Consider the following 22,904-nt stretch of genomic DNA (forward strand, 5'->3'; position numbering starts at 1 on the left):
ATATTTTTTAACCTTTATTTAACTAAGTAAGTCAGTTAAGAACAAATTCTTATTTTCAATGACTGCCTAGGAACTGTGGGTTAACTGCCTTGTTCAGGGGCAGAATGACAGATTTTTATCTTGTCAGCTCGGGAATTCGATCGTGCAACCTTTTGGTTACTAGTCCAATGCTCTAACCACTAGGCTACCTGCCTACATACAGTATCTACCTTTAGCGATCCAGCATCCCTGCACATTATAAATATGGTACTGACCCTGTATATAGTCTGCCGACATATTTAATCTTGTTTTTCTTATACGAGATATAAGAATACATGTTTTGTTTCACCTTATTTGTAGTATTACATTATTATTGCATTTTGAGTTTTCAATTAAGGCATGTCACTGTACTTGAGCATGACATTAAAACTTGGAAATTGAAACTTAAAATACCATCCGTGATAGATTTTAATTGATCAAAATATAGATGTTCCTTATTATTCTAAAATGTAGCAGAATCCTCTAAATGCACCAGTGCAGTTAGTCAACATTTAAAAGTTGATTAGAGATGGCAGTGAATCTTATGTATTAGTAGAATTGTTATAAAAGGATAGGAACCGTCACAGTGGACCCGAGTAACAGCTATGTTCCTCTTTTAGCTGCATTAGTAATTCCACAATTCATTATCTTAACAAAATACTTTAAAGTAGTGCTGCAGATCTTAGAAACAAACTTGGCACACATTCTAAATTTAGCAAAATATAATTTAATTCTTTAAAAAAATTATCTATTGTCATTTATCACAGGCAAAGTTAACAAATGTAACAATTTCATATTAATTGAAAAACAAAAACAATGATTTCATAACGGTGATATGGCACAGCCCGATGGTGACATGTAATCTCAGAGCACATACCCAGAACTCAACTACATGTATAAATCATTGACTATTTCTTTATTAGCAGCTGGCCTAATGATGGCTAAGCCCTGCTACCATGGACATTAAATAAAGGCAACTAGTTACTTGTTATCAATCAATCAGAGATGGGTTTAAATTTCCATCCGAGGTTATGCCGATCGATGGATTGCTTTTATAGAAATAGTCTCGATATAGAAATAGTCTCTATAAGAACAGTGTTAATATCTCCAACCCCTTTTTCAGTCCAAAACAACAACGTTTTCTGCACAATTGTACAGTTAGTGACAGCATCCCAAATGGCACCCTATTCCCCACATAGTGCACACCCTATGAGCCCTGGTCAAAAGTAATGAACCATCTAGTGAATACGGTGCCATTTGGGACACAGAGTTTTAGTTAATCAGGAACAGTCCACGGTTCAGTTCCCACCCAGAGCATCGAGAGGGTCGTCGAAGATGTTGCCCAAGCTGTCTGCTGCACTGGTGTCCTGGGAGGGAGGGCTTTTCCTGAACTTGGATGGAGGCTGCTTGGCCATTGGCTTCACAGTGCAGGGAGAGAAGACATCTGTACAGAGAGAGCATGTCCAGTAGATGTTTCAGTTCAACCTGGTGGCAATGGCATTGTAAGAATGTGTGTGTAAGTATACCCATGTCTGTGGTAAATTTCAACGTGCATGTTGAAAGTTGTTGAGGGACAACAAACAATGCAAGATATTCTGAAATATGTGCTCTGCAAACACCCACCCATATCATCATGAAATATGGATTTAGTCTCCGCCTTCTTGAACTTTTTCTCTTTTGGTTTTGAAGCGGCCGTCAAATCAGCAAAGATGTCAACTTTGTCGTCAAACAGGCTGGAATCCAGAGATTTGTCTTTGTGAGCTTTGGGGGTCGTCTCCCCTTCATCCTGGACAACAGAATAAGACACATTCAGAAAAAAAGCAGACATACTTTCCAAGGAATACATGGATTTCCCTCCACCTCCTGTTGCAGAGATCGTGACTCTTGGATAAACTGAGGCAGCATGCGCTGAGCCAGACCAACTGCATTTAGACTACTACAATGTACTGTAGGGCTGAGAATTGCAAGGGACCTCAAGATATGATATTATCACGATACTTAGGTGCCGATACGATATGTGATTCTATATGTATTGCGATTCAATACTGTGATTTTATTGCAATTTAAATGTTTAAAACATACTCACTGACTATATAAAACATTAAGAACACCTGCTCTTTCCATGACATACTAACCAGGTGAAAACTATGATCCTTATTGATGTCACTTGTTAAATCCACTTCAATCAGTGTAGATGAAGGGGAGGAGACAGGTTAAAGAAGGATTTTTAAGCCTAGAGACAATAGATACATGGATTGTGTATGTGTGCTATTCAGAGGGTGAATGGGTAAGATTTAAAACATTTAAGTGCCTTTGAACGTGGTATGCTAGTAAATTCCAGGCACTACCGTCTTTACAGTCAACAGTTTCCCATGTGTCTCAAGAATGGTCCACTACCCCAAGGACATCCAGCCAACTTGACACAACCGTGGGAAGCGCTTTTGGGCCAGGGGGGGGGGGGGTACAACTCAATTAGGTGTTCCTAATGTTCAGTATACTCAGTGTATGTCTGCTGCAGACAGACAAAAGAACATGAGAAAATTTGTCTTCATCTGTCATGGAAAGAAAAGTGCTGAAAACATGTCGACTAAACATTTAAAAAGAAGATGGAAAACTTGCTATAGGATGAAAAAAACCTGAGTTTCAGCACAGACACCACCGATTAGTGCTGGCTGACCAAATGCTACCCAGCAATAAAAAAATCCTTGCGAGTCAAAGTATCGATATAATACCGTCCAAAATAATATGCAACTGTATTAGAGGTCGACCGATTAATCGGAATGGCCGATTATTTAGGGCCGATTTCAAGTTTTCATAACAATCGGAAATCGGTAATTTTGGACGCCGATTTTGTAAAAAAAAAAAATGTACACCTTTATTTAATCTTTATTTAACTAGGCAAGTCAGTTAAGAACACATTCTTATTTTCAATGACGGTTACCTGCCTTGTTCAGGAGCAGAATGACAGATATTTACCTTGTCAGCTCAGGGATTCAATCTTGCAACCTTACGGTTAACTAGTCCAACGCTCTAACCCCCTGCCTCACGAGGAGCCCGCCTGTTCCGCAAATGCAGTAAGAAGCTGGTGTAATGATGTGAAATGGCTAGCTAGTTAGCGGGGTGCGCGCTAATAGCGTTTCAAACGTCACTCGTTCTGAGACTTGGAGTAGTTGTTCATCCTTGCTCTGCATGGGTAACGCTGCGTCGAGGGTGGCTGTTGTCATTGAGTTCCTGGTTCGAGCCCAGGTAGGAGCGAGGAGAGGGATGGAAGCTATACTGTTACACTGGCAATACTAAAGTGCCTATAAGAACATCCAATAGTCAAAGGTATATGAAATACAAATGGTAGAGAGCAAAATAGACCTATAATAACTACAACCTAAAACTTCTTACCTGGGAATATTGAAGACTCATGTTAAAAGGAACCACCAGCTTTCAAATGTTCTCATGTTCTGGGCAAGGAACTTAAATGTTAGCTTTCTTACATAGCACATATTGCACTTTTACTTTCTTCTCCAACACTTTGTTTTTGCATTATTTAAACCAAATTGAACATGTTTCATTATTTATTTAAGGCTAAATTGATTTTATTGATGTATTATATTAAGGTAAATAAGTGTTCATTCAGTATTGTTGTGATTGTCATTATTACGAATACATTTTAAAAATCGTCTGATTAATCGGCATCGTTTTTTTTTTTTTTTGTCCTCCAATAATCGGTATCGGTGTTGAAAAATCATAATCGGTTGACCTCTAAACTGTATCGATATTTCCTCCAACTAGTACGATGAAAAATAAACTAACATTTCAATGATTGTAAGATATTGTAAATTCCTGGCTGCACAATAAATAAAAAATACAGACAGATTGATTGTTCAAATGACTGACAATATTGATCATGACCAATACCTGGAAGAGGTCCTGTTTGGGAGTAGGGTTGCTCCCTGCAGTAATTTTAGTAGTGGGAGTAGAGATATTTCCCAGCACAAAGATGCCCTCTTCATCCTCCTCCTCCAGGAAGGTCTTCGCCGACCTCGGCTTGACCTTCTGGAACAAGTCACCCATGGGGTCGTCAAAGAGGGACGGAGGGGTCGCTTCTTTCTCTTCCTTCGGCGTCAACTCACCCTCCGTAGTCTTTGTGGCGAGTTTGGGGACTGTGGCTAGGGCAGGGACAGACCCAAACAGGTCAGCCTCGTCGGGAGAGGGCAGCACCTTCACCTTGCTTCCCATAGAAAAGTCTCTCTTTAGAGTGGTGTTGGACACTGGTAGTGCTAGAACTGATGGTGTGACCGAGACATCAGTGAGCGGCGGTTGGGAGGGTAAGGAGGGTAAGCCAGTGGTTGGGGCTTGGTTGGGTAGACTAGGCCGGGGGAGGGTTAAGTTAGGTAGTGCCAGGCAAGGCTCGATTGGGTTAAGTAGTGCCAAACTAGGCTGGGTTGGATGAGGTAGGGTTGGGCTGTGTCCGGCCGGGTCCTCTCCCTGGTTTTTCTGGTCCACGGAGCTCTGTGCTGACATCTGCCGTGCTGCCCTGGTCTGGGGCCTGCGGCGGATGGAGCCTTTAGCTCGACCCTACAGGAAGAGAAGACGCATGAAGTCATAACGGGCTGATTAAGGAAGGTACAAGGTTTAGCTTTAGGTGTGCTTTGTTTCCCCTACACCCCAGTGCTTGACCTCTGACCCTTAACCAACCTTGTTGGCACACTGTAGCACAGACACCTGGACAGGGCGGTCGAAGCTAAGCCCTCCGTCTCTGGGGGACTGGGTCCATGCTGGACTGGGGCTGAGGCCTGAGGAGCTGGGGCTCAGGCCTGGTAGGAGGGCAACAGGGTTGATCACCAGGTTGGTCTGAGAGTGGGGAGGAGGAACACACTTGTTCATCAACTAAAGTCCTTTATAAGAGAGTGTTTATAGCACAGTGAGGATACATGCAAATGGTTGTCATATTATAGAATTGGATTTACAAGTAATTTTGTTCATGCAGTTCCTCATGATCATCAGAACAAAGTGGTAGACAGAGGAAAGAGAGAGCCAAAGAATAAAGCAAAAATGTAGACATAGGAATGACATCTATTCATGCAATTTCAGGAAGAAGAAAGGCTGAGCAATCGCTTTCAGTCTGATGGTAAAAAAACTAAACATTATGCGAATCAATCTGAGTCACGCTGTCGCAGTTTAGCTTTTATGCCAGCAGTGGAAAAGACGACATGATTCATGTCAAAGGCTGAGGTTCAAAGATGTCTGGCAGAGAACACATGTTGTACGAATAAACTCTCACTCAGAAAGAATAAAGATAGAGTAAAACATTGAGTGATTTAAAAGAAGAAGTTGTTTACTTTGAGTTTTCCTATCCATGACAAAGGCTCTTTAGATTTTACAGGGCTTCTGTGCAGTTGAACAACATAGATCAGGTAAAAAGCTCCAATGCAGCTGTTTCTCAATATGTCTCAAGTCTCAATATCAAATCATTTATTGGTAACAATTAAATAACTTATTTTTGACCATTTTAATTAAAAAACAAGGAACAAAAAGTGTCTTAGCGAAGAGCAATTTTTCAACAAAGAATTTTGCCAAGACTCAATGGTCTGAGTGTGGAGGGGATAACTAGCTGTTATTGGCAGAGAGGTGTGGAACTCTTTCTCATTGGTCTATTAACTAATTTACCGCCTGGTGACGTCTTCACACCAAAACAGGCTGACATTTCAGGCAGTCTTTTCAAACAGCTCAACACTGAAAGGGCGTTATCATTTTCACAATGTTATGCCAAACGCAGTGTGGAAATATATCTAAAACATAGGAAAATCACGTTTTTGACCTTTAAGTAATCTTGACACAGACAGGAATACCTCCAAAAGAAATGTAACAGCCTGAATAACATTCCCTTGAAATATATCACAGTGTAACAAGTCTCAACTGAGAGGAGAGAGCATTACTGTCTATAGATATCCTTCAAATTCTGAAACACTTCAATCATAAACACATTGGCAATCACATAGACTGCAGAGCACTAAGGCTGCATTTACACAGGCAGCCCAAATCTGATCCTTAAAAAAAATTTTAAAAAAAAAGTATTTTCACCAATCAGATCTGAAAAAAAATCTAGTGTGAAAAGATATGATGCGATTGATCAAAAGACCAATTAGTTGAAAAACAAATATTAGAATCGGGCTGCCTTTGTAAACCAGCCTTTGTAAGACTTTGTTTCATCAGCCTTACCTCACTCCCTGTGACTGGTTCTGTGACAGAAGGTTTTGGGGATGGCTCGTCTTTACCGGGTTTACTGGGCTTCGCCGATACTTTCTGAGGTCAAATGAAAGACAAGGACTGAAGGTGAAGTCATGAGTAAATTAATCAAGTTGTTATTGTATTGATTGAATAGGGTACCGGCCGAAGAGCTTTGGGATTGACAGAGCTGAAGAGGTCATCTTCATCCTCATCACTAAAATGAGGATAAACAGTGTTGGGGCTGCCGACCTCACTGAGCTGGGCCTGGACTTCACTGAGCTACTAGCATTACTGGGCCTGAACCTCTGAGACAGGAACACAGCACTTTTACACCAGGAATATCATAAGTACAATTAATTTATCATTAAAAGTAATAGCAGGTAGTACGCGTCAATGTGCGTCCACCCTGGTCCTGGTGAGTGCAGGCTTTTGCTCTCGCCCAACACTAACACCTTTCCCATCTCACTGAGTGCGGTCCCTAGAACTCACCACAAACTTGTCAGGCGTGGCGAAGATGTCAACGTCGGGGTGGTTGTCTCTCTGCTGAGTGTGACTGAAGAGCAGTTCCTCATCCTGGAACACCCCGGTACTGCTCTTGGTATGAGGACGCTCCTCTGCAGGCTAACGCACAGACATAGGATTTACACACATATACAGACAGACGCACGCACACAGGAATTGTAAGTAGTATGAATAAACAAACCGAGACAAACCTTTATTGTGTTTATGGCAGCTGGTTTGCTAGGTATGGAGATAGGGACAGTCCAGTCAGCACCCTCCTCATCATCAAACAGACTGACGGTGTTCTTCTTCTTTTTGGACTCCTTTTCCATGGGGGGCGGGCCCTCAGACAGAAAGTCATCACCATCAGTCTCGTCCAATGGGCTCTTAGTCTGCTTGTTAAGTGACAGGAAGATATAAAGAGAGTCTGAGTATAGCACCTTACACTTAGGAGCAGGGCTTCATCTCAATTCACCTTTCCTCTCTCCTTACCTCAATCTCAACCATACTGGAAGAGAATGTCCAAGGTCAGTCCTAGATTTGAGCTTAGGGGGAACATCTACCCTCAGCCTTATGTAGCGTCTCACCTTGGCTGCTCCCAGTCGGTCTCCCAGCACGTTGATCCCTCCAAACAGACTGACGGCCCCTACTGGCTTCTTCTTACTCTCACTGCACTCTACTAGAGAGGACAGGGGCTGTACCTCAGGACCCTTCGCTGCACGCCTCTTCTCCACTGGGGGAGGAGGTGCCGTCACCTCAGGTTTGACTGTGTGGACCCGTGAGGGGGCTGGGGAGCCCACAGCAGCAGCCTAGAGAACAGGGCAAGGGCACAGGAGACAAGGGTATGAACTAAGGGGTGAATGACAAGTTGTTTAAAATTCAATAATACATACATATCACTGCAGGGATGTCACCACACATATATTTCCATGAAGAGTACAACACAAACATGAATAAAAAAATAGTACTTTACCAAAGAAACTATGAATAAAAACATTTTCATTCTATATTTGAATTGTTTTGAAATAGATAGCCTACATCCACTGCATTCAGAAAGTAATCAGACCCCTTGACTTATTCCACATTTTGTTAAGTAACAGCCGTATTCTAAAATGTATTACATTGGGAGGGTTTTCCTCATCAATCTACACAATATCCCATAATGACAAAGCAAAAACGTTAAGAAAAAACGGAAAAATGACATGTACAGAAGTATTCAGACCCTCAGTACTTTGTAGAAGCACCTTTGGCAGCGATTACAGCCCTGCGTCTTCTGGGGTATGACGCTACAAGTTCGGCACACCTGTGTTTGGGGAGTTTCTCCCATTGTTCTCTGCAGATCCTCTCAAGCTCAGTCAGGTTGGATGGGGAGCGTTGCTGCACAGCTATTTCCAGGTCTCTCCAGAGAAGTTCAATTGGGTTCAAATCCGGGCTCTGGCTGGGCCACTCAAGGACAATCAGAGACTTGTCCTGAAGACACTTCTGCATTGTCTTGGCTGTGTGCTTTGGGTGGTTGTCCTGTTGGAAGGAGAACCATCTCACCAGTCTGAGGTCCTTAGCGATATGGAGCGGGTTTTCATGAAGGATCTCTGTGCTTTTTTCCTTTCATCTTTCCCTTGATCCTGACTAGTCTCCCAGTCCCTGTCGCTGAAAAACATCCACACAGCATGATGCTGCCACCACCATGTTTCACCGTAGGCATGGTACCAGGTTTCCTCCAGACTTGACGCTTGGCATTCAGGCCAAAGAGTTCAATCTTGGTTTCATCAGACAAGATAATCTTGTTTCTCATTGTCTGAGAGTCTTTAGATGTCTTTTGGCAAACTCCAAGCAGGCTGTCATATTCCTTTTACTGAGGTGTGGCTTCAGTCTGGCCACTCTACCATAAAGGTTTGATTGGTAGAGTGCTGCAGAGATGGTTGTCCTTCTGGAAGGTGCTCCTATCTCCAGAGGTACTCTGGAGCTCTGTCAGTGTGGTGAGTGTCTTTCCAAATAATCTCCAATCAATTGAATTTACCACAAGTGAACTCCAATCAAGTTGCAGACACATCTCAAGGATGATCAATGAAACAGGATGCACCTGAGCTCAATTTCAAGACTCATAGTAAAGGGTCTGAATACTTAAGTAAATTAGGTATCTGTTTATTTTTATATAAATTTGCAAACATTTCTAAAAACCTGTTATCACTTTCTCATCTAGGGGTATTGTGTGTAGATTGATGATGATTTGTATTGACTTAATCCATTTTAGAATAAGGCTGTAACATAACAAAATGTGGAAAAAGGGAAGGGGTCTGAACACTTTCCTAATGCACGGTATTACTGAATTCCATTGTTGCCTCGAAGGCTTTTCATCTTTACGTTATTATTCATGTCAGTGGCTACTTCCCAAAATGGCAACCTATTCCCTATATAGTGCACTATATAGGGAACAGGGTGCCATTTATGACACAGACAGAATCTGTAACCCAGGCTTACTTTGGGGTCAGCTAGAGTAGAGCTGTTGTTGATGGCTGGTTTGAAGACGAAGAGGGATCCCTTATCTTCACCATCCTCAGTCTCATCTTCAAACAGGAGAGACACTCTCTGTGGCTTCTTCGGACTGCATCAACACAGACATTTACACCCATCAAACCACTACCAAGACCCTAACTAGAGATAGTGATTTCACTTTTTTTTTTTTTTTTTTAACACTACTCAAACATTTTAGCACAGTGTCTCTTTTGTTGGGGATATAAAGTTTACCTAAACTCCTTGGTAGCAGCAAAGAGATCGTCATCATACTCATCGAACAGGCTGTCGAAAGGATCTGCTTTGACACTGGGTAGACGATAAGGGTTGCTATCACTGGACTTCATCCCTCCAGTCTTTCCTGCACTATGCTTGGAGCTCATCCAATGGTCCTGATACAGACAGAATACAAAGGGTTAAATAGATAGCATGTGTTGAAGTATTAGCGACAATCTTCACTATCAAGCCCGGTTCAAAATCTACCCCTTGCCCCCTACCCCTTTGGTGTTTGCAGATTTGTAGGAATAGGATGGTTGTAAGATATATCTGAAGCTGTGCTGATTGGATGGAGTTGCCATCACCATATTGGCTATGGGAAATTCCACAGTTACAGAGTGATGCAGAAACTCAGATCTTACACTTTAAAATATATGTCAAACAAAAACCAATGATTGAAAAGTTACGCAAACCATACAACCCTAAGCCCAAGGACAACAAACAATTTCCACAGAAGTTGTTACAAAAACTACATTTACTTGAAGAACAGTGCAGATGTAAAGTTTGGTAACAGAATGACGGTTTGTTCCATCTGTACTGTTCTTCAAGTAAATGTGTTTTTGTAAAATGTTCTGTGGAAACTGCTAAAAGTAGTCTTTGTGCATAGAGTTGTATGGTTTATAAAATAAATATTTACACTAATGGTCAAAAGTTTTAGAACACCTACTATGCCAAGAGTGTGCAAAGCTGTCAAGGCAAAGGGTGGCTACTTTGAAGAATCTTAAATATGAAATATAGTTTGATTTGTTGAACACTTTTTTGGGTCACTACACAATTCCATGTGTTATTTCATAGTTTATGTCTTCACTATTATTCTAAAATGTAGAAAATAGTAAAAAATAAAGAAAAAGCCTTGAATGAATAGGTGTTGTAAAACCTTTGACCGGTAGTGTATATATATTTTTTTTTTACAGAAATTATCACTCAGATACTGTGGAATTGCCCACACACCTGTCCAGTTATTTCAGATCTGTTAATACAAAAATGGGTAGTGGCTACAGAAGGAGGCATTATTTTCTGAAAGGCTGATGTTGAACTGAAGTTTATGTATCAAGGTTCCGTTCCCTCCCATTACCTCGTCATCACTGAAGACGGCACTAGAGACAGGTTTCTTGACTTGTGGTGTGGCATCTTCAGTTTGGCTTGATTTAGACTTCTTCGCAGACACAAACAGATCCTGCATAATGAAAGAAAGTGGTTAGATATGAAGTGGAAGGTACCAATTCATTATATTTTATGGGCCGATGTCAGTCATAGCTCATTTTCTCACCTCATCCTCCTCGTCAACAAATATGGACAGAAGAGCTTTGCTCTGAAGTGTCGGTTCAGGCTTGGACTGACTCTTAGGGATGGTTGGACATATCTGTAGAAAGACAGGGACAGAAAGTTGAGGTAAAATCTGTGAATCAAAGTGTGCTCCATGATCACCCCGAAAATTCTACAGGGTTCATACAGTGACAAGTCAAATTCAAGGACTTAAGTACTTTTTCAATCACTATTATTGATTTTCAAGGACCATGAATCTGTAACTGTTCATATTATGTCATTGTTTCTAGACGCCACCCGATGGCAGTAAATGGAGGAACCCAATGAAGGGGGGAAAAGTAGTTTCATCACTACCTTACAAGTTCTACTCAATAATACGTTGTTTCACTACATACATGAGTGGTATGTCAGTACTGATGAGGTTCTAATTTGAGTAGTGATGAGCAGAGTTTTGTGACATGCCTACTGGTGAACACACATTACTACACAACTCCAGATTAATGACTGTGCTTTTATTCTGCATTTGGGAATCTATTACTTAATAGCTACAAAAAGCGTCTCGTTTCCAACTGGCAGCTTCAGTGTCGCCGGCCGGGAAAAGGGTGGGTGGGCTGTGTGAGGAACACGGCACCTTAACAGCCACCAGAAGGGCAGGAGCACAGCCGTCACGCGATAAAGCGGAATATTGCGAGCACCCCGTGAATGAGGCGATGGGCAAAAAAGCTCTGGAGGAAGTTGCAGAGAAAAAGTCACAAATGTAGAAGTGGCGCCAGCGCAGGATGCAGCGTTGTCATGCCCCCTTCATGTGGCTCTTCAGGAGCGATTCACCCATGCTCTTCAGGAGCGATTCACCCATGCTCTTCAGGAGCGATTCACCCATGCTCTTCAGGAGCGATTCACCCATGCTCTTCAGGAGCGATTCACCCATGCTCTTCAGGAGCGATTCACCCATGCTCTTCAGGAGCGATTCACCCATGCTCTTCAGGAGCGATTCACCCATGCTCACTCGCAATGTCAAAGTCTGATGCAGTTTTTTTGCACCTTACATGGTGTGGGTTGGTTGGTTCCACTGATGTAGTGGTAAAAAGGTGGGTAAACTATACTATACAAAAATATAAAACGCAACATGTAAAGTGTTGTTCTCATGTTTCATGAGTTGAAATAAAAAATCCCATAAATGTTCCATATGGACAAAAGGCAGGATCGAATTTTACCGCCAATTTAGGTATCAATGTGACGTTTGAGGATACAAAACTCAGTAGTCTGCCTGGAATATAATTTGCAAGACCAATAGAATTTTCATGTTGACATATTTGATCATTATCTGTTCTCCTCTCATCTTATTCAACTACATTCAAGTAATGGACCATTACTTGAGAATAAGTGTTGAAAAGAAGCACACCTGTCAAATCAAATCAAATTTGATTTTATGTGAGTGAGTGAGTTAGAGAGAAAGAGAGAAAGAGATATTGCATATAGAGATGATGGATGGATAAAAGAGGATTCCCACCTCCTCTGACTCTTCACTGGTGGAGGGCCGTTGCTTCTTTAGTGTCTCAGTCAGCAGGGTCTTGGTACCAGGACCAAACATGGAGACATCTGCTGGCATCTAAACACAACCAACAACCTCATCACTGAAACCAACAACCATCATCCTCATCACTGAAACCAACAACCATCATCAGTGCAACATGTAATCATGATACCCAAGTCCACTAAATCAATAACCATGATCATGTATCCCACTTAATATGTAGGGTGTTCACCCATAAAAGTATTAATTAATTCAAGGTTTATACAAATATGTCCATTCAACAGAGAATTGCATCAGAAAAAGAGTAGTCTAACCCCCATGTCGCTACCATAGATGGTTTAAAAGTTAGACAATTTACTCTGAGAATTTAGTATGTTTACAGTGAATGGAATGTCATCACAGGCATGATCAAAGTGGCCACTGCTCCATAGACCTCTGCTCCGCAGCAGAACATCACTAACAGGCCTCCCGAGCGGCACAGCGGTCTAAAGCACTGCTTCGAAGTGCTAGAGGCGGCATACAGATCCGGGTTTGATCCCGGGCTGTGACACAGCCGGCTACGACCAGGAGACCCATGAGGCGTCCGGCGTCGTCCTGGTTAGGTCGGCCGGGATATCCTTGTCCCATCCCGCTCTAGTGACTCCTTGTGGCAGGCCGGGCATATGCACACTGACTTTGGTCGCCAGTTGTACGGCGTTTCCTCTGACACATTGGTGCAGCTGGCTTCCAGGTTAAGCGAGCAGTGTGTCAAGAAGCAGTGCGGCTTGGCAGGGTCGTGTTTCGGAAGACGCATGGCTCTTGACCTTGGCCTCTCACGAGTCCGTACGAGAGTTGCAGCGATAGGACAATTGGATACCATGAAATTGTGGAGAAAAAGAGGTAAAAAGTAGTGGCTGCAGGTCAAACGAGTGGAAAAAAAATGGGCTTTTTCTAAATGAAATCTGCAGTATAAAAACAAAATAGGGACTAAATATGTATTTATTTACAAAGCTAACAGACAATTTCAATAACCACCCTCCATGAAGACAATATGTTCATGTTTTCGTTGTGTATTTCTGAATCTTTCCCTTTAAATCGGCATAGAAATGGCACCTCTCAACGTAGATTGGTATCAAGTTGATTTTGATTGGTCTAACCTGCAAAAACACCTCCAAATGGTACCTCCCAATGCCAAATATGGAAGAGATAGACCCAAGAGCAGCGCAGTCGAAACTAGCAACGGTCACAACAAACGAACATTCTTATTTCATCAACACTGTCAAGTATAAGTATATTAAAGTTAAATTGCAGAGAACAATGTAATGATTCATTGTGTGTGATTTATAATGACATGGGACAAAGAAAACAACGTTTTGACACAACTTTCATAGCATCCTCTTGAATTGCCCCGTTTTTCTCTACATTCTAAGTTAGTGAGCGGAGTCCCTATGATACAGTATAGGTAAAAACAATGCTCTGTACACGTGTGTATATTCACCTGTTCTTCCTCCTCCACCACCTCCCTCCTGCTCTGTAGAGGGGGCAGAACACCGGAGCTCTCACTGAAGATGTCACCATCCTCATCACCTCCTCCAAACAGATCCACTGTCTTCTTCTGCTTGGGTTCCTCCTGTCCAGCTGAACACAGGTAACAATGAGTGCTTGTGCTAAAGACAGTTATAGTGTGGCAAGATCTAAGATGTGAAACTTACTGCATGAATAAAAATAAGGTGAACACTTGATTCACATACCTAACTGATGTATTGGCGTGATGTCAAAGTAAGATTTTCACTGATATTTTACGATCATTGATCTCAAGATGGGATCTCGCCCACCATGCTAGCGAGAGAGAGAGGTTACGGTTTGATTGACTTACCAGAGCTGGATTTATTAAGGCTTTCGCCGGTGAAGAAGTGATCCTCCTCATCGTCAAACAGCCCCCCTAAAGCGGTCTTTCTAGGGGCTGATGTCTGAGTCTTGATGGGTTTGGCTGGACTGCCGTTCTCTCTACCCTCCACTGAGTCAGAGTCATTAGGAGTGCCAAACAGGCTGTTCTCTATGGGGAAAGAAGAGGACAAGATAGACTCGTCAAATAGAATCTGGAGAGGATAAAATTGTCAATACCATCACAGAATTGTCAACATAGTACAGTAGACTGTCTGTGGTCATGTATTGTAATAGTATTTAGTATGAATTTAATAAATCCATTTCAGAAAGGCAGGACGGTATCTTCAGAGGCATTATGTTCACAAGCCACAGAAAACTGTCTATCATTTCAGTAACACTGTTATTACGGTTTAATCTTTGATAGGCCTTGGTTGTCCTTAGGGCATGTTTCTATGCTCCCGAGTGGCGCAGCGGTCTAAGACACTGCATCTCAGTGCAAGAGGCGTCACTGCAGTCCCTGGCTCGAATCCAGGCTGCATCACATCCGGGCTTGATTGGGAGTCCCATAGGGCAGCGTACAGCGTAGTCCAGGTTTGGCCGGTGCAGGCAGTCATTGTAAATAAGATTTTGTTCTTAACTCACTTGCCTAGTTAAATAAAGGTTAAATAAATACATACAAATTGTATTACCTGGGAAAATTGGCACAGCCCCTGAAGGAATCTTCTTAGCAGGCTTGACAGGTTCTGGCAGGAACACAAAGGTCAAATGAATAAGGTAACCCACGACAAATAAATTATAAACAGTGACCACAGCCATTACACAAAAGTAACAACATTCTCAATTCACTTACAAGAAAACATCCTGAAAAGGAAAGCAACCATCTAAACTTGCAGAACAAAAAAAAATGTTGATTGCAAAACATCTAGTGTGTCCTAATGAAAACATCCTTGGTGTTTCAACAGATAGTTGTATGGCTATTATTACCTGTGGTCTTCTCTGCTACAGGCTGTTTAGGTGGATCAGAGAACAGATCCCCCTGGACAACAAACATCATATTATCAGGGTTGTCTGGTTTCAGACAAAACTCATTTAATGTACTCTTCGGGAGCTTTTAAAAGGCTGTAGATTGATCTGGTTTTCTTTGAACGGTTCACTTATTGATTTCTATCCATCAGATTATGTGAAACAACAATGGGTAAGTAACATGTAAAAAGTAAGACATGGAAGCTACAAAATGGCGTTCATGTGAGCCTACCTCATCATCAAACAGTCCTCTCCCTCGACTGAAGAGGCCCCCTTTTCCTCCAAACGGAGAGAAGTCCTCGTCCTCCATCTTGGGTGGCCCGAATAACTCCTCGCTGTCATCTTCATCAGCTACAACACAAACAGCTGTCAACAACAAGTCAAAACAAATACTGGTAAACACTGCAATGTCATGACTGCTTGTCAAATGACATCTAATTCAGTCACTTTGGAGCGAGACCAACTCCACTAATGCTCTTCTGACTGAAGTGTTATGAATTAACAGTTAGCTTAGCAGGTACAATAAAATTGGATACATAGTGTGAGAGATTAGGTGCTTGTACACAATGTGCAGTAAAGAAAACTCTTTTAGAGGAGTGCACTGCTGTCCTACCCAGTGGCCTCTCAGCCTTGGGCTCTTTCTTTGCTTTACTGTTCTTCTTACAGGATTCAGAGAAGTGACACATGTAGTGAAACATGAGCATGCAGAAAGAACAATGACATGTAGTGAAACATGCACATGCAGAAAGAACAATGACATGTAGTGAAACATGAGCATGCAGAAAGAACAATGACATGTAGTGAAACATGAGCATGCAGAAAGAACAATGACATGTAGTGAAACATGCACATGCAGAAAGAACAATGACATGTAGTGAAACATGCACATGCAGAAAGAACAATGACATGTAGTGAAACATGCACATGCAGAAAGAACAATGACATGTAGTGAAACATGAGCATGCAGAAAGAACAATGACATGTAGTGAAACATGCACATGCAGAAAGAACAATGACATGTAGTGAAACATGAGCATGCACATGCAGAAAGAACGATGACATGTAGTGAAACATGCACATGCAGAAAGAACGATGACATGTAGTGAAACATGAGCATGCACATGCAGAAAGAACGATGACATGTAGTGAAATATGAGCATGCAGAAAGAACAATGACATGTAGTGAAACATGCACATGCAGAAAGAACAATGACATGTAGTGAAACATGCACATGCAGAAAGAACAATGACATGTAGTGAAACATGAGCATGCAGAAAGAACAATGACATGTAGTGAAACATGCACATGCAGAAAGAACAATGACATGTAGTGAAACATGCACATGCAGAAAGAACAATGACATGTAGTGAAACATGCACATGCAGAAAGAACAATGACATGTAGTGAAACATGCACATGCAGAAAGAACAATGACATGTAGTGAAACATGCACATGCAGAAAGAACGATGACATGTAGTGAAACATGCACATGCAGAAAGAACGATGACATGTAGTGAAACATGCACATGCAGAAAGAACGATGACATGTAGTGAAACATGCACATGCAAAAAGAACGATGACATGTAGTGAAACATGCACATGCAGAAAGAACGATGACATGTAGTGAAACATGCACATGCAGAAAGAACGATGACATGTAGTGAAACATGCACATGCAGAAAGAACAATGACATGTAGTGAAACATGAGCATGCAGAAAGAACGATGACATGCAGTGAAACATGAGCATGCACATGCAGAAAGAACAATGACATGTAGTGAAACATGAGCATGCACATGCAGAAAGAACGATGACATGTAGTGAAACATGCACATGCAGAAAGAACGATGACATGTAGTGAAACATAAGCATGCAGAAAGAACAATGACATGTAGTGAAACATGAGCATGCAGAAAGAACGATGACATGTAGTGAAACATGAGCATGCACATGCAGAAAGAACAATGACATGTAGTGAAACATGAGCATGCACATGCAGAAAGAACGATGACATGTAGTGAAACATAAGCATGCAGAAAGAACAATGACATGTAGTGAAACATGAGCATGCACATGCAGAAAGAACGATGACATGTAGTGAAACATGAGCATGCAGAAAGAACAATGACATGTAGTGAAACATGCACATGCAGAAAGAACGATGACATGTAGTGAAACATGAGCATGCACATGCAGAAAGAACGATGACATGTAGTGAAACATAAGCATGCAGAAAGAACAATGACATGTAGTGAAACATGAGCATGCAGAAAGAACAATGACATGTAGTGAAACATGTGCTGTTGTAATCTGCCAACATTATTTGCATTATGAAATCACATGTTGTAGTATGGCCTACATTATGTGCAAATGTACCAACTGAAAACACATCTTGGAACGTGTATGGAGCAAATAGTGGCCATAATAATCAAAACAGAGAGGACAGATACATGAATTTAGGTAGATTGTTATTGAGTGAAGTGTATGATCATTAGTCTGGGTGCCAGACTGTGTTCTGCACAGTCATACGGCATATCAAGATGTTATCCTATATTTTAAGCCTGAATTGAGAATTACAGTGGCCAGAAAAAAGTATGTGAACTCTTTGGAATTACCTGGATTTCTGCATACATTGGTCATCAAATTTGATCAAATCTTCATCTAAGTCACAACAATAGACAAACATAGTGTACTTAAACTAATAAGAAAGGAGAAAAAAAGGCACAGCACACCAACATCAAAAGCTCACCCAACTGTAAAGTATTGTGGAAGGAGCATCATGGTTTGGGGCTGCTTTGCTGACTCAGGCCTGGACTGCTTGCCATCATTAACGGAAAAAGGAATTCAAGTTTATCAAGACATTCTGCAGGAGAATGTTAGGCTGCCAATTGAAGCTCAACAGAGGTTGGGTGATGCAACAGGACAACAACCCAAAACACAATTAAATCTTCAACAGAAGAAAATACGCCTTCTGGAGTGGCCCAGTTAGAGTACTGACCTCACCCCGATTGAGATGCTGTGGCATGACCTCAAGAGCGGTTCACAAACATCCTCAAGAATATTGCTTAACTGAAAGCGTTTTGTAAAGAGGAATGGTCCAAAATTCCTCCTGACCGTTGTGGAGGTCTGATCCGCAACTACAGAAAACGTTTGGTTGAGGTTACTGCTGCCAAAGGAGGGTCAACCAGTTATTAAATCCAAGGGTTCACATACCTTTTCCACCCTGCACTGTGAGCGTTTACACAGCGTGTTCAATAAAGACATGAAAACTAATCATTGTTTGAGTGTTATTATTTTAAGCAGACTGTGCTTGTATATTGTTGTGACCTAGATGAAGATCAGATCAAATTTTATGACCAATTTATGCAGAAATCCAGGTATTTCCAAAGGGTTCACGTACTTTTTCTTGCCACTGTAGATAAAAAATGCAAGCAATTGTCTGAGGATGGTGCTGGACCATCTGACATAAAAAGAAAGGATATTTTGATGAAAAGGCTTTAAATAAAAAGAGTAAAAATCCAGGCATGTCACATTACTGCAAAAGACACAGGGCCATACGATCATATAAGTTAAGTTAGCTAAAGCAGAAACACACTGGTACCCAGGCTAGCATATGAGCTCATACAGTTAACCTTCATAGAAACCATGATATGTTTAACATAAACCAAAACATGGTGGAGGTGATAATGGACGTGCTGAATAGTTTGTAATTCAGGTCATATCAACCCAACATACATGTGCGATCTCCCTCTGGCTTGCTGATCGGTTCCCCTTTGATTCTGGCGGCCAGCTCATCAGCAAAGGATGATGGTCTTGGGTTCTGAATGTGACACAAAGACTTCCGTAAAAGAAAGATAGAATAGAACATCAATATTCATGTAAGGGGACATGCAATTAACTACAACAAATATTTCACATTTATGTCTACATTCAATAGCGGAGACATGACACAATCATTATGCTCCCTCAAGTCATAAAACAGATGTATTAGCAATGTTGTCTTAGCTGGATAAAGGCTAGTTATATTTAATAAATTATCTGTCCATCATATTATTAGTACCAGTCTCCACCAGCAAACCATAATCAAACATACCTTTCTGTCATCATCATCATCTTCCGATTCTCCGAATATGTCTGAATCTCCCTCCTCGTCCTCACTCAACATAGACAACTTCTGAAGGGGAAATCATTCAATGTCATCCATGAGGTTGCAAATAAAATCACAATCCTCACTAAGGTGTAATCATTACCATCATCGCCATAAACAGCAGCATGCTTATGGCCAGTGTCTAGAGTGTACGTAGGATTCGATCAATCACACTTTTCTGTTGTGTTTCATCATTGATTAAATTGGCAAATACCTCAATCATCCCTTGTCAGAATTGTGCACACAGCGATACAATCCTGTACGTTTGTTATTGTTATCACAGAGATATCAACTAACTCTGGGTTTGATCCTCAACCCTGACAGTCACAGTGAAATTGACCTTCACCACCTTCTTAATGGTGCCTGGCCCCTCCTCATCCTGGTCGAAGTCATCGTCTGACTGCTGTTCACATAAACACCACAGGGATAATACAGTTATCTAAATCAAATTGTCAGTATTCTCAACTTATTTTGAGGATAATAATAATGCCAACTTCACTTAAAAAAAACATCTGACTCTTTCTGGATGAAAAAAGACTTACGTTAGCATCTTTGCCATCTTCGCTCACAATAACGGTGTCGCGATCACTGTCGACTGACATTTCTGTGAAGTAAAGAATGACATCAGTTTCACTTTCTCTCTGAGAAACACGGCTAATGTTAGACGAGAAACACTATGCTTGGAAGAGTGTTGAACACGAACAATATAAACACATGCCAAGAATACACACACTTTCCTTCAGTAGAAAGAGTACATGAAGAACAGAGGTGATCTACCTTCACTGGAGAGGTCACCCAGTCCAACGTCTTCTTGCCCCATAAAGAGCTGAGAGCCAATCAGATATGGTAAAGGCCTGTCCACATACAGGTCCTTCAAACAGAGAGAGGTGGGTTAGAGAAGGAAAGAAGGGGAGGAAGCGGTCAGAGAAAACGTGATTGGTCAATACGGGCAGAATCATTCAAATTAAATGTTAGTCAACAAAAAATAACGTGTACATCAGTTGTCAAAGTGCTTAACCTGTCCTACACCCCAAATACAAATCAAAAACAGTGGCATGAAAACATTGGCCATCCTCCCTAGACTAGACTGGGCAGGTACTAATCCTAACGTGATATCTGGAGGCGTGAATAACTTGAATTCTCTCTAATCCTGTATGTTTCCAGATGATTCCAAACTCACCTTGGGCTCCAGTATGGGCTCCACTCTGTCTGTGGCCTCCTCGTCCTCCGAGTCAGAGTTTCCTGCCTTGATGTCTAGCTGCTCAAATGCAGAGTCCAGCACCATCAGACCGTAGTTCACTGCTTCCTGGACCTTAGGAATCAGCTGGGCTTCCTTCTGCTCACGAGTCTTCTAATGCGGGGTAATTTAATTTAACTATCCCCGGGGAGGAACTCGCGTTGTCACAGTGCTATACATGTCACAGCACATCAAGGAAGGAGTAGGTAGATTATTTACCTGCTCAGGCGGTCTCTCCAAGGCCTCAGGCTTTGGCACCGCCTCCTCCTCCACCTCCTCATCATACACTCTCTGATGAGGTCAACAAACACAAATATCAATAACACATCACACAATCAATACAAGAAGAATGAGTTAGAATCTATCAATGTAAAACAGCACCTTGTGATAGTGAACAAAAAGAGGCGGCACCATGAGCAAGCAGATCATTAAACACAAGAGTCATCAGTTCCTCATAGTTCTGTACTGTGTAGCACGATTAATCTTTTCTTCCTTTTGTTAAAAGCTTGTGAAGTTTCAAAATATCTGGGAAATGTAAAATACGGCACAACCATCCTCTAAAGAAGAGGGGCACAAAGCTCAACAGAGGAACAAGACATTGGTCGTGTTCTTTTGGGCACACTGTAGTAAAACAAATTTGAAACAAAAGAAAGTACATCTGGATTACTTATTAGACAAGTCAAGGACAGGTAGTCCTTCCCCTGTTTCAGTCCGTTTTCTTCCATTAAAATGCTCTAATGAAGACGACCATTGTATTTCCAGTCCACAACGTACGTTTTCAATGAATTGTGTGTTGGAGAGCATGAGGAAGTCGTTGAAGACGGTGTGCATGCAACAGTCTGTGGCCTTGGTGTCTCTGATCAGTCCATCCAGCTGCTTCTCTATCTCATGAGTCTTTGACAGCATCCTCTGGGAGAAGTCTTGCAGGAACAGGAAGAGCTGTGGAGGAGGGGATACCAACAACTGTTTAATCTTCATCTATTCAACAGTGTATCTGATTGTTCAGTAGCGGACGTTGTCTTTGCCACAGCGAAAAGGATAGTTAATCTGTTGCATTGCTGTTTACAACGCTATGTGAATGCTTTACCCATAACATGTAGAGTTAGAGGCTGAGAGCCTGCCTGCCAATCTGTTTCTGCTTCAGCCACCAGATGATACACTGTTAAATGCATTAGAAACAGCTGGGTATTCAGAAACTGAATAATAACTTGGAGATAATAACCAAAGCATACTCCTGAGTCTGCAGCCAGGGACCAGTTGGCGCTGGTCTGTCGCATCTCTTCCAAGGTCCAGAGTCTCTCCCACACCTGGCCATCCTTCCCTGTGCGATTGCTCTTGCTGGGGACATTTGCCATGCCAACCGGCAACCCGCTCATCTGAAACAATATTGAAGGATTTATTCAGTGGGAATAACCTGGAGAAAACATTTCAAACGGGCGTTCAGCATGGACAATAACGATTTAAAAGTTATCTACTGTTTAGTGCAAACTGAACGCCATCCATTACCTGATTTGTCAAAAATAAACCCAAATTATATAATTAGGTAACACAGGCATGGGGTTGGCAAATGCGAGCCAGATTAGCTAGCTAGTTTGGTACCCTAGTTAGCAAGCAAACTAGTTTTCGAACATTGTAGGTGCAATGCTTCATTGGGAAGTCGCAAGCTTTCGCAAAATGTCATTTGGAATGTTAGCTAGGTATAGGACGTTAGTTGAATAAATGTTGATGCACTGCCAGAGACTGGCTGGCTAGCTAGGCAATAATTCATTGAGAGCATACTCTCGCACTTTAAGGGATATTTTTTTTACCCAACTCACCTTAGTAACTGTTGTAAAAACTGTTGTCCACGTTAGTGAAATATGAGCCCCAAAAGTCGTAAAAAGAGACTCGATTATGCTAAACTCAGCGGTTCCTCATTGAGCTTCTGACAGTTCGGCCATATTCTGTCTGGAGGCAATCAGCTGACGGCAGTCACCTGACTCAATGCAACGTTACCACATCAAATTGGCAATAGTAATCAATACATACAGGTCTTTGTTTGTATGGTATGTAATGTGTATGTTCAATGCATTGTCATGTTATTGAATTGCATGCAGTTTTCCTTAGCTAGAATTTTTCATTTATTTACTCTAGGCCTAGTCTAATCTTTTGAGAAACACTGCAGTTCATTCATTTTTGTGGACTTTCTACCTCTGACGTCACCCCATTGAAGTTGACGATTCAAACGGTCCAAGGTTAAGGTTAGATAAGGGTTACGGGTAAGGGTAGGGGTTTGTGTAGAGACGTCCCAATGATAACGT

The 22,904-nt window shown here is 41.7% G+C and overlaps 1 protein-coding gene across 9 annotated transcripts; it reads right to left on the minus strand.

The window, feature by feature from the left end:
• Positions 1–722: 722 nt before the first annotated feature.
• On the minus strand, positions 723–22,904 carry LOC115134964 (WASH complex subunit 2-like). 9 transcript variants are annotated; one of them, XM_029669090.2, is made up of 28 exons: positions 22,422–22,904; positions 21,837–21,980; positions 21,379–21,543; positions 20,824–20,895; positions 20,548–20,715; positions 20,145–20,238; positions 19,910–19,971; positions 19,708–19,770; positions 19,314–19,394; positions 18,956–19,058; positions 15,450–15,583; positions 15,179–15,230; positions 14,884–14,937; positions 14,184–14,363; positions 13,806–13,945; positions 12,305–12,403; positions 10,799–10,891; positions 10,604–10,705; positions 9,487–9,644; positions 9,220–9,343; positions 7,329–7,550; positions 6,954–7,136; positions 6,730–6,861; positions 6,232–6,315; positions 4,708–4,863; positions 3,928–4,587; positions 1,642–1,804; positions 723–1,462 (listed from the first exon to the last, which is right to left on the minus strand). In XM_029669090.2, the coding sequence occupies exons 2-28, from the start codon at positions 21,978–21,980 to the stop codon at positions 1,317–1,319; spliced, it is 3,834 nt and encodes a 1,277-aa protein (XP_029524950.1). In that variant the 5' UTR covers positions 22,422–22,904; the 3' UTR covers positions 723–1,316. The 9 variants fall into 9 exon arrangements, with proteins under 9 accessions (XP_029524950.1, XP_029524949.1, XP_029524952.1 ...); XM_029669089.2 differs by having other exon boundaries at positions 20,548–20,718; XM_029669092.2 differs by having other exon boundaries at positions 19,314–19,391; positions 19,717–19,770; positions 20,548–20,718; positions 22,422–22,903.

Source organism: Oncorhynchus nerka, linkage group LG10, assembly GCF_034236695.1.
Source record: "Oncorhynchus nerka isolate Pitt River linkage group LG10, Oner_Uvic_2.0, whole genome shotgun sequence".
Taxonomy (NCBI): Eukaryota; Metazoa; Chordata; class Actinopteri; order Salmoniformes; family Salmonidae; genus Oncorhynchus; species Oncorhynchus nerka.

Excerpts from the sequence above, each read along its gene's own strand:
- LOC115134964 (XM_029669089.2), bottom strand. The coding sequence starts at position 21,980 with ATGAGCGGGTTGCCGGTTGGCATGGCAAATGTCCCCAGCAAGAGCAAT. Across the intron at positions 19,395-19,707 it reads CCATTAAGAAGGTGGTGAAG|AAGTTGTCTATGTTGAGTGA; the intron begins GTCAATTTCACT and ends TTTCCCCTTCAG. Across the intron at positions 4,864-6,231 it reads AACCAGTCACAGGGAGTGAG|ACCAACCTGGTGATCAACCC; the intron begins GTAAGGCTGATG and ends CCCCACTCTCAG.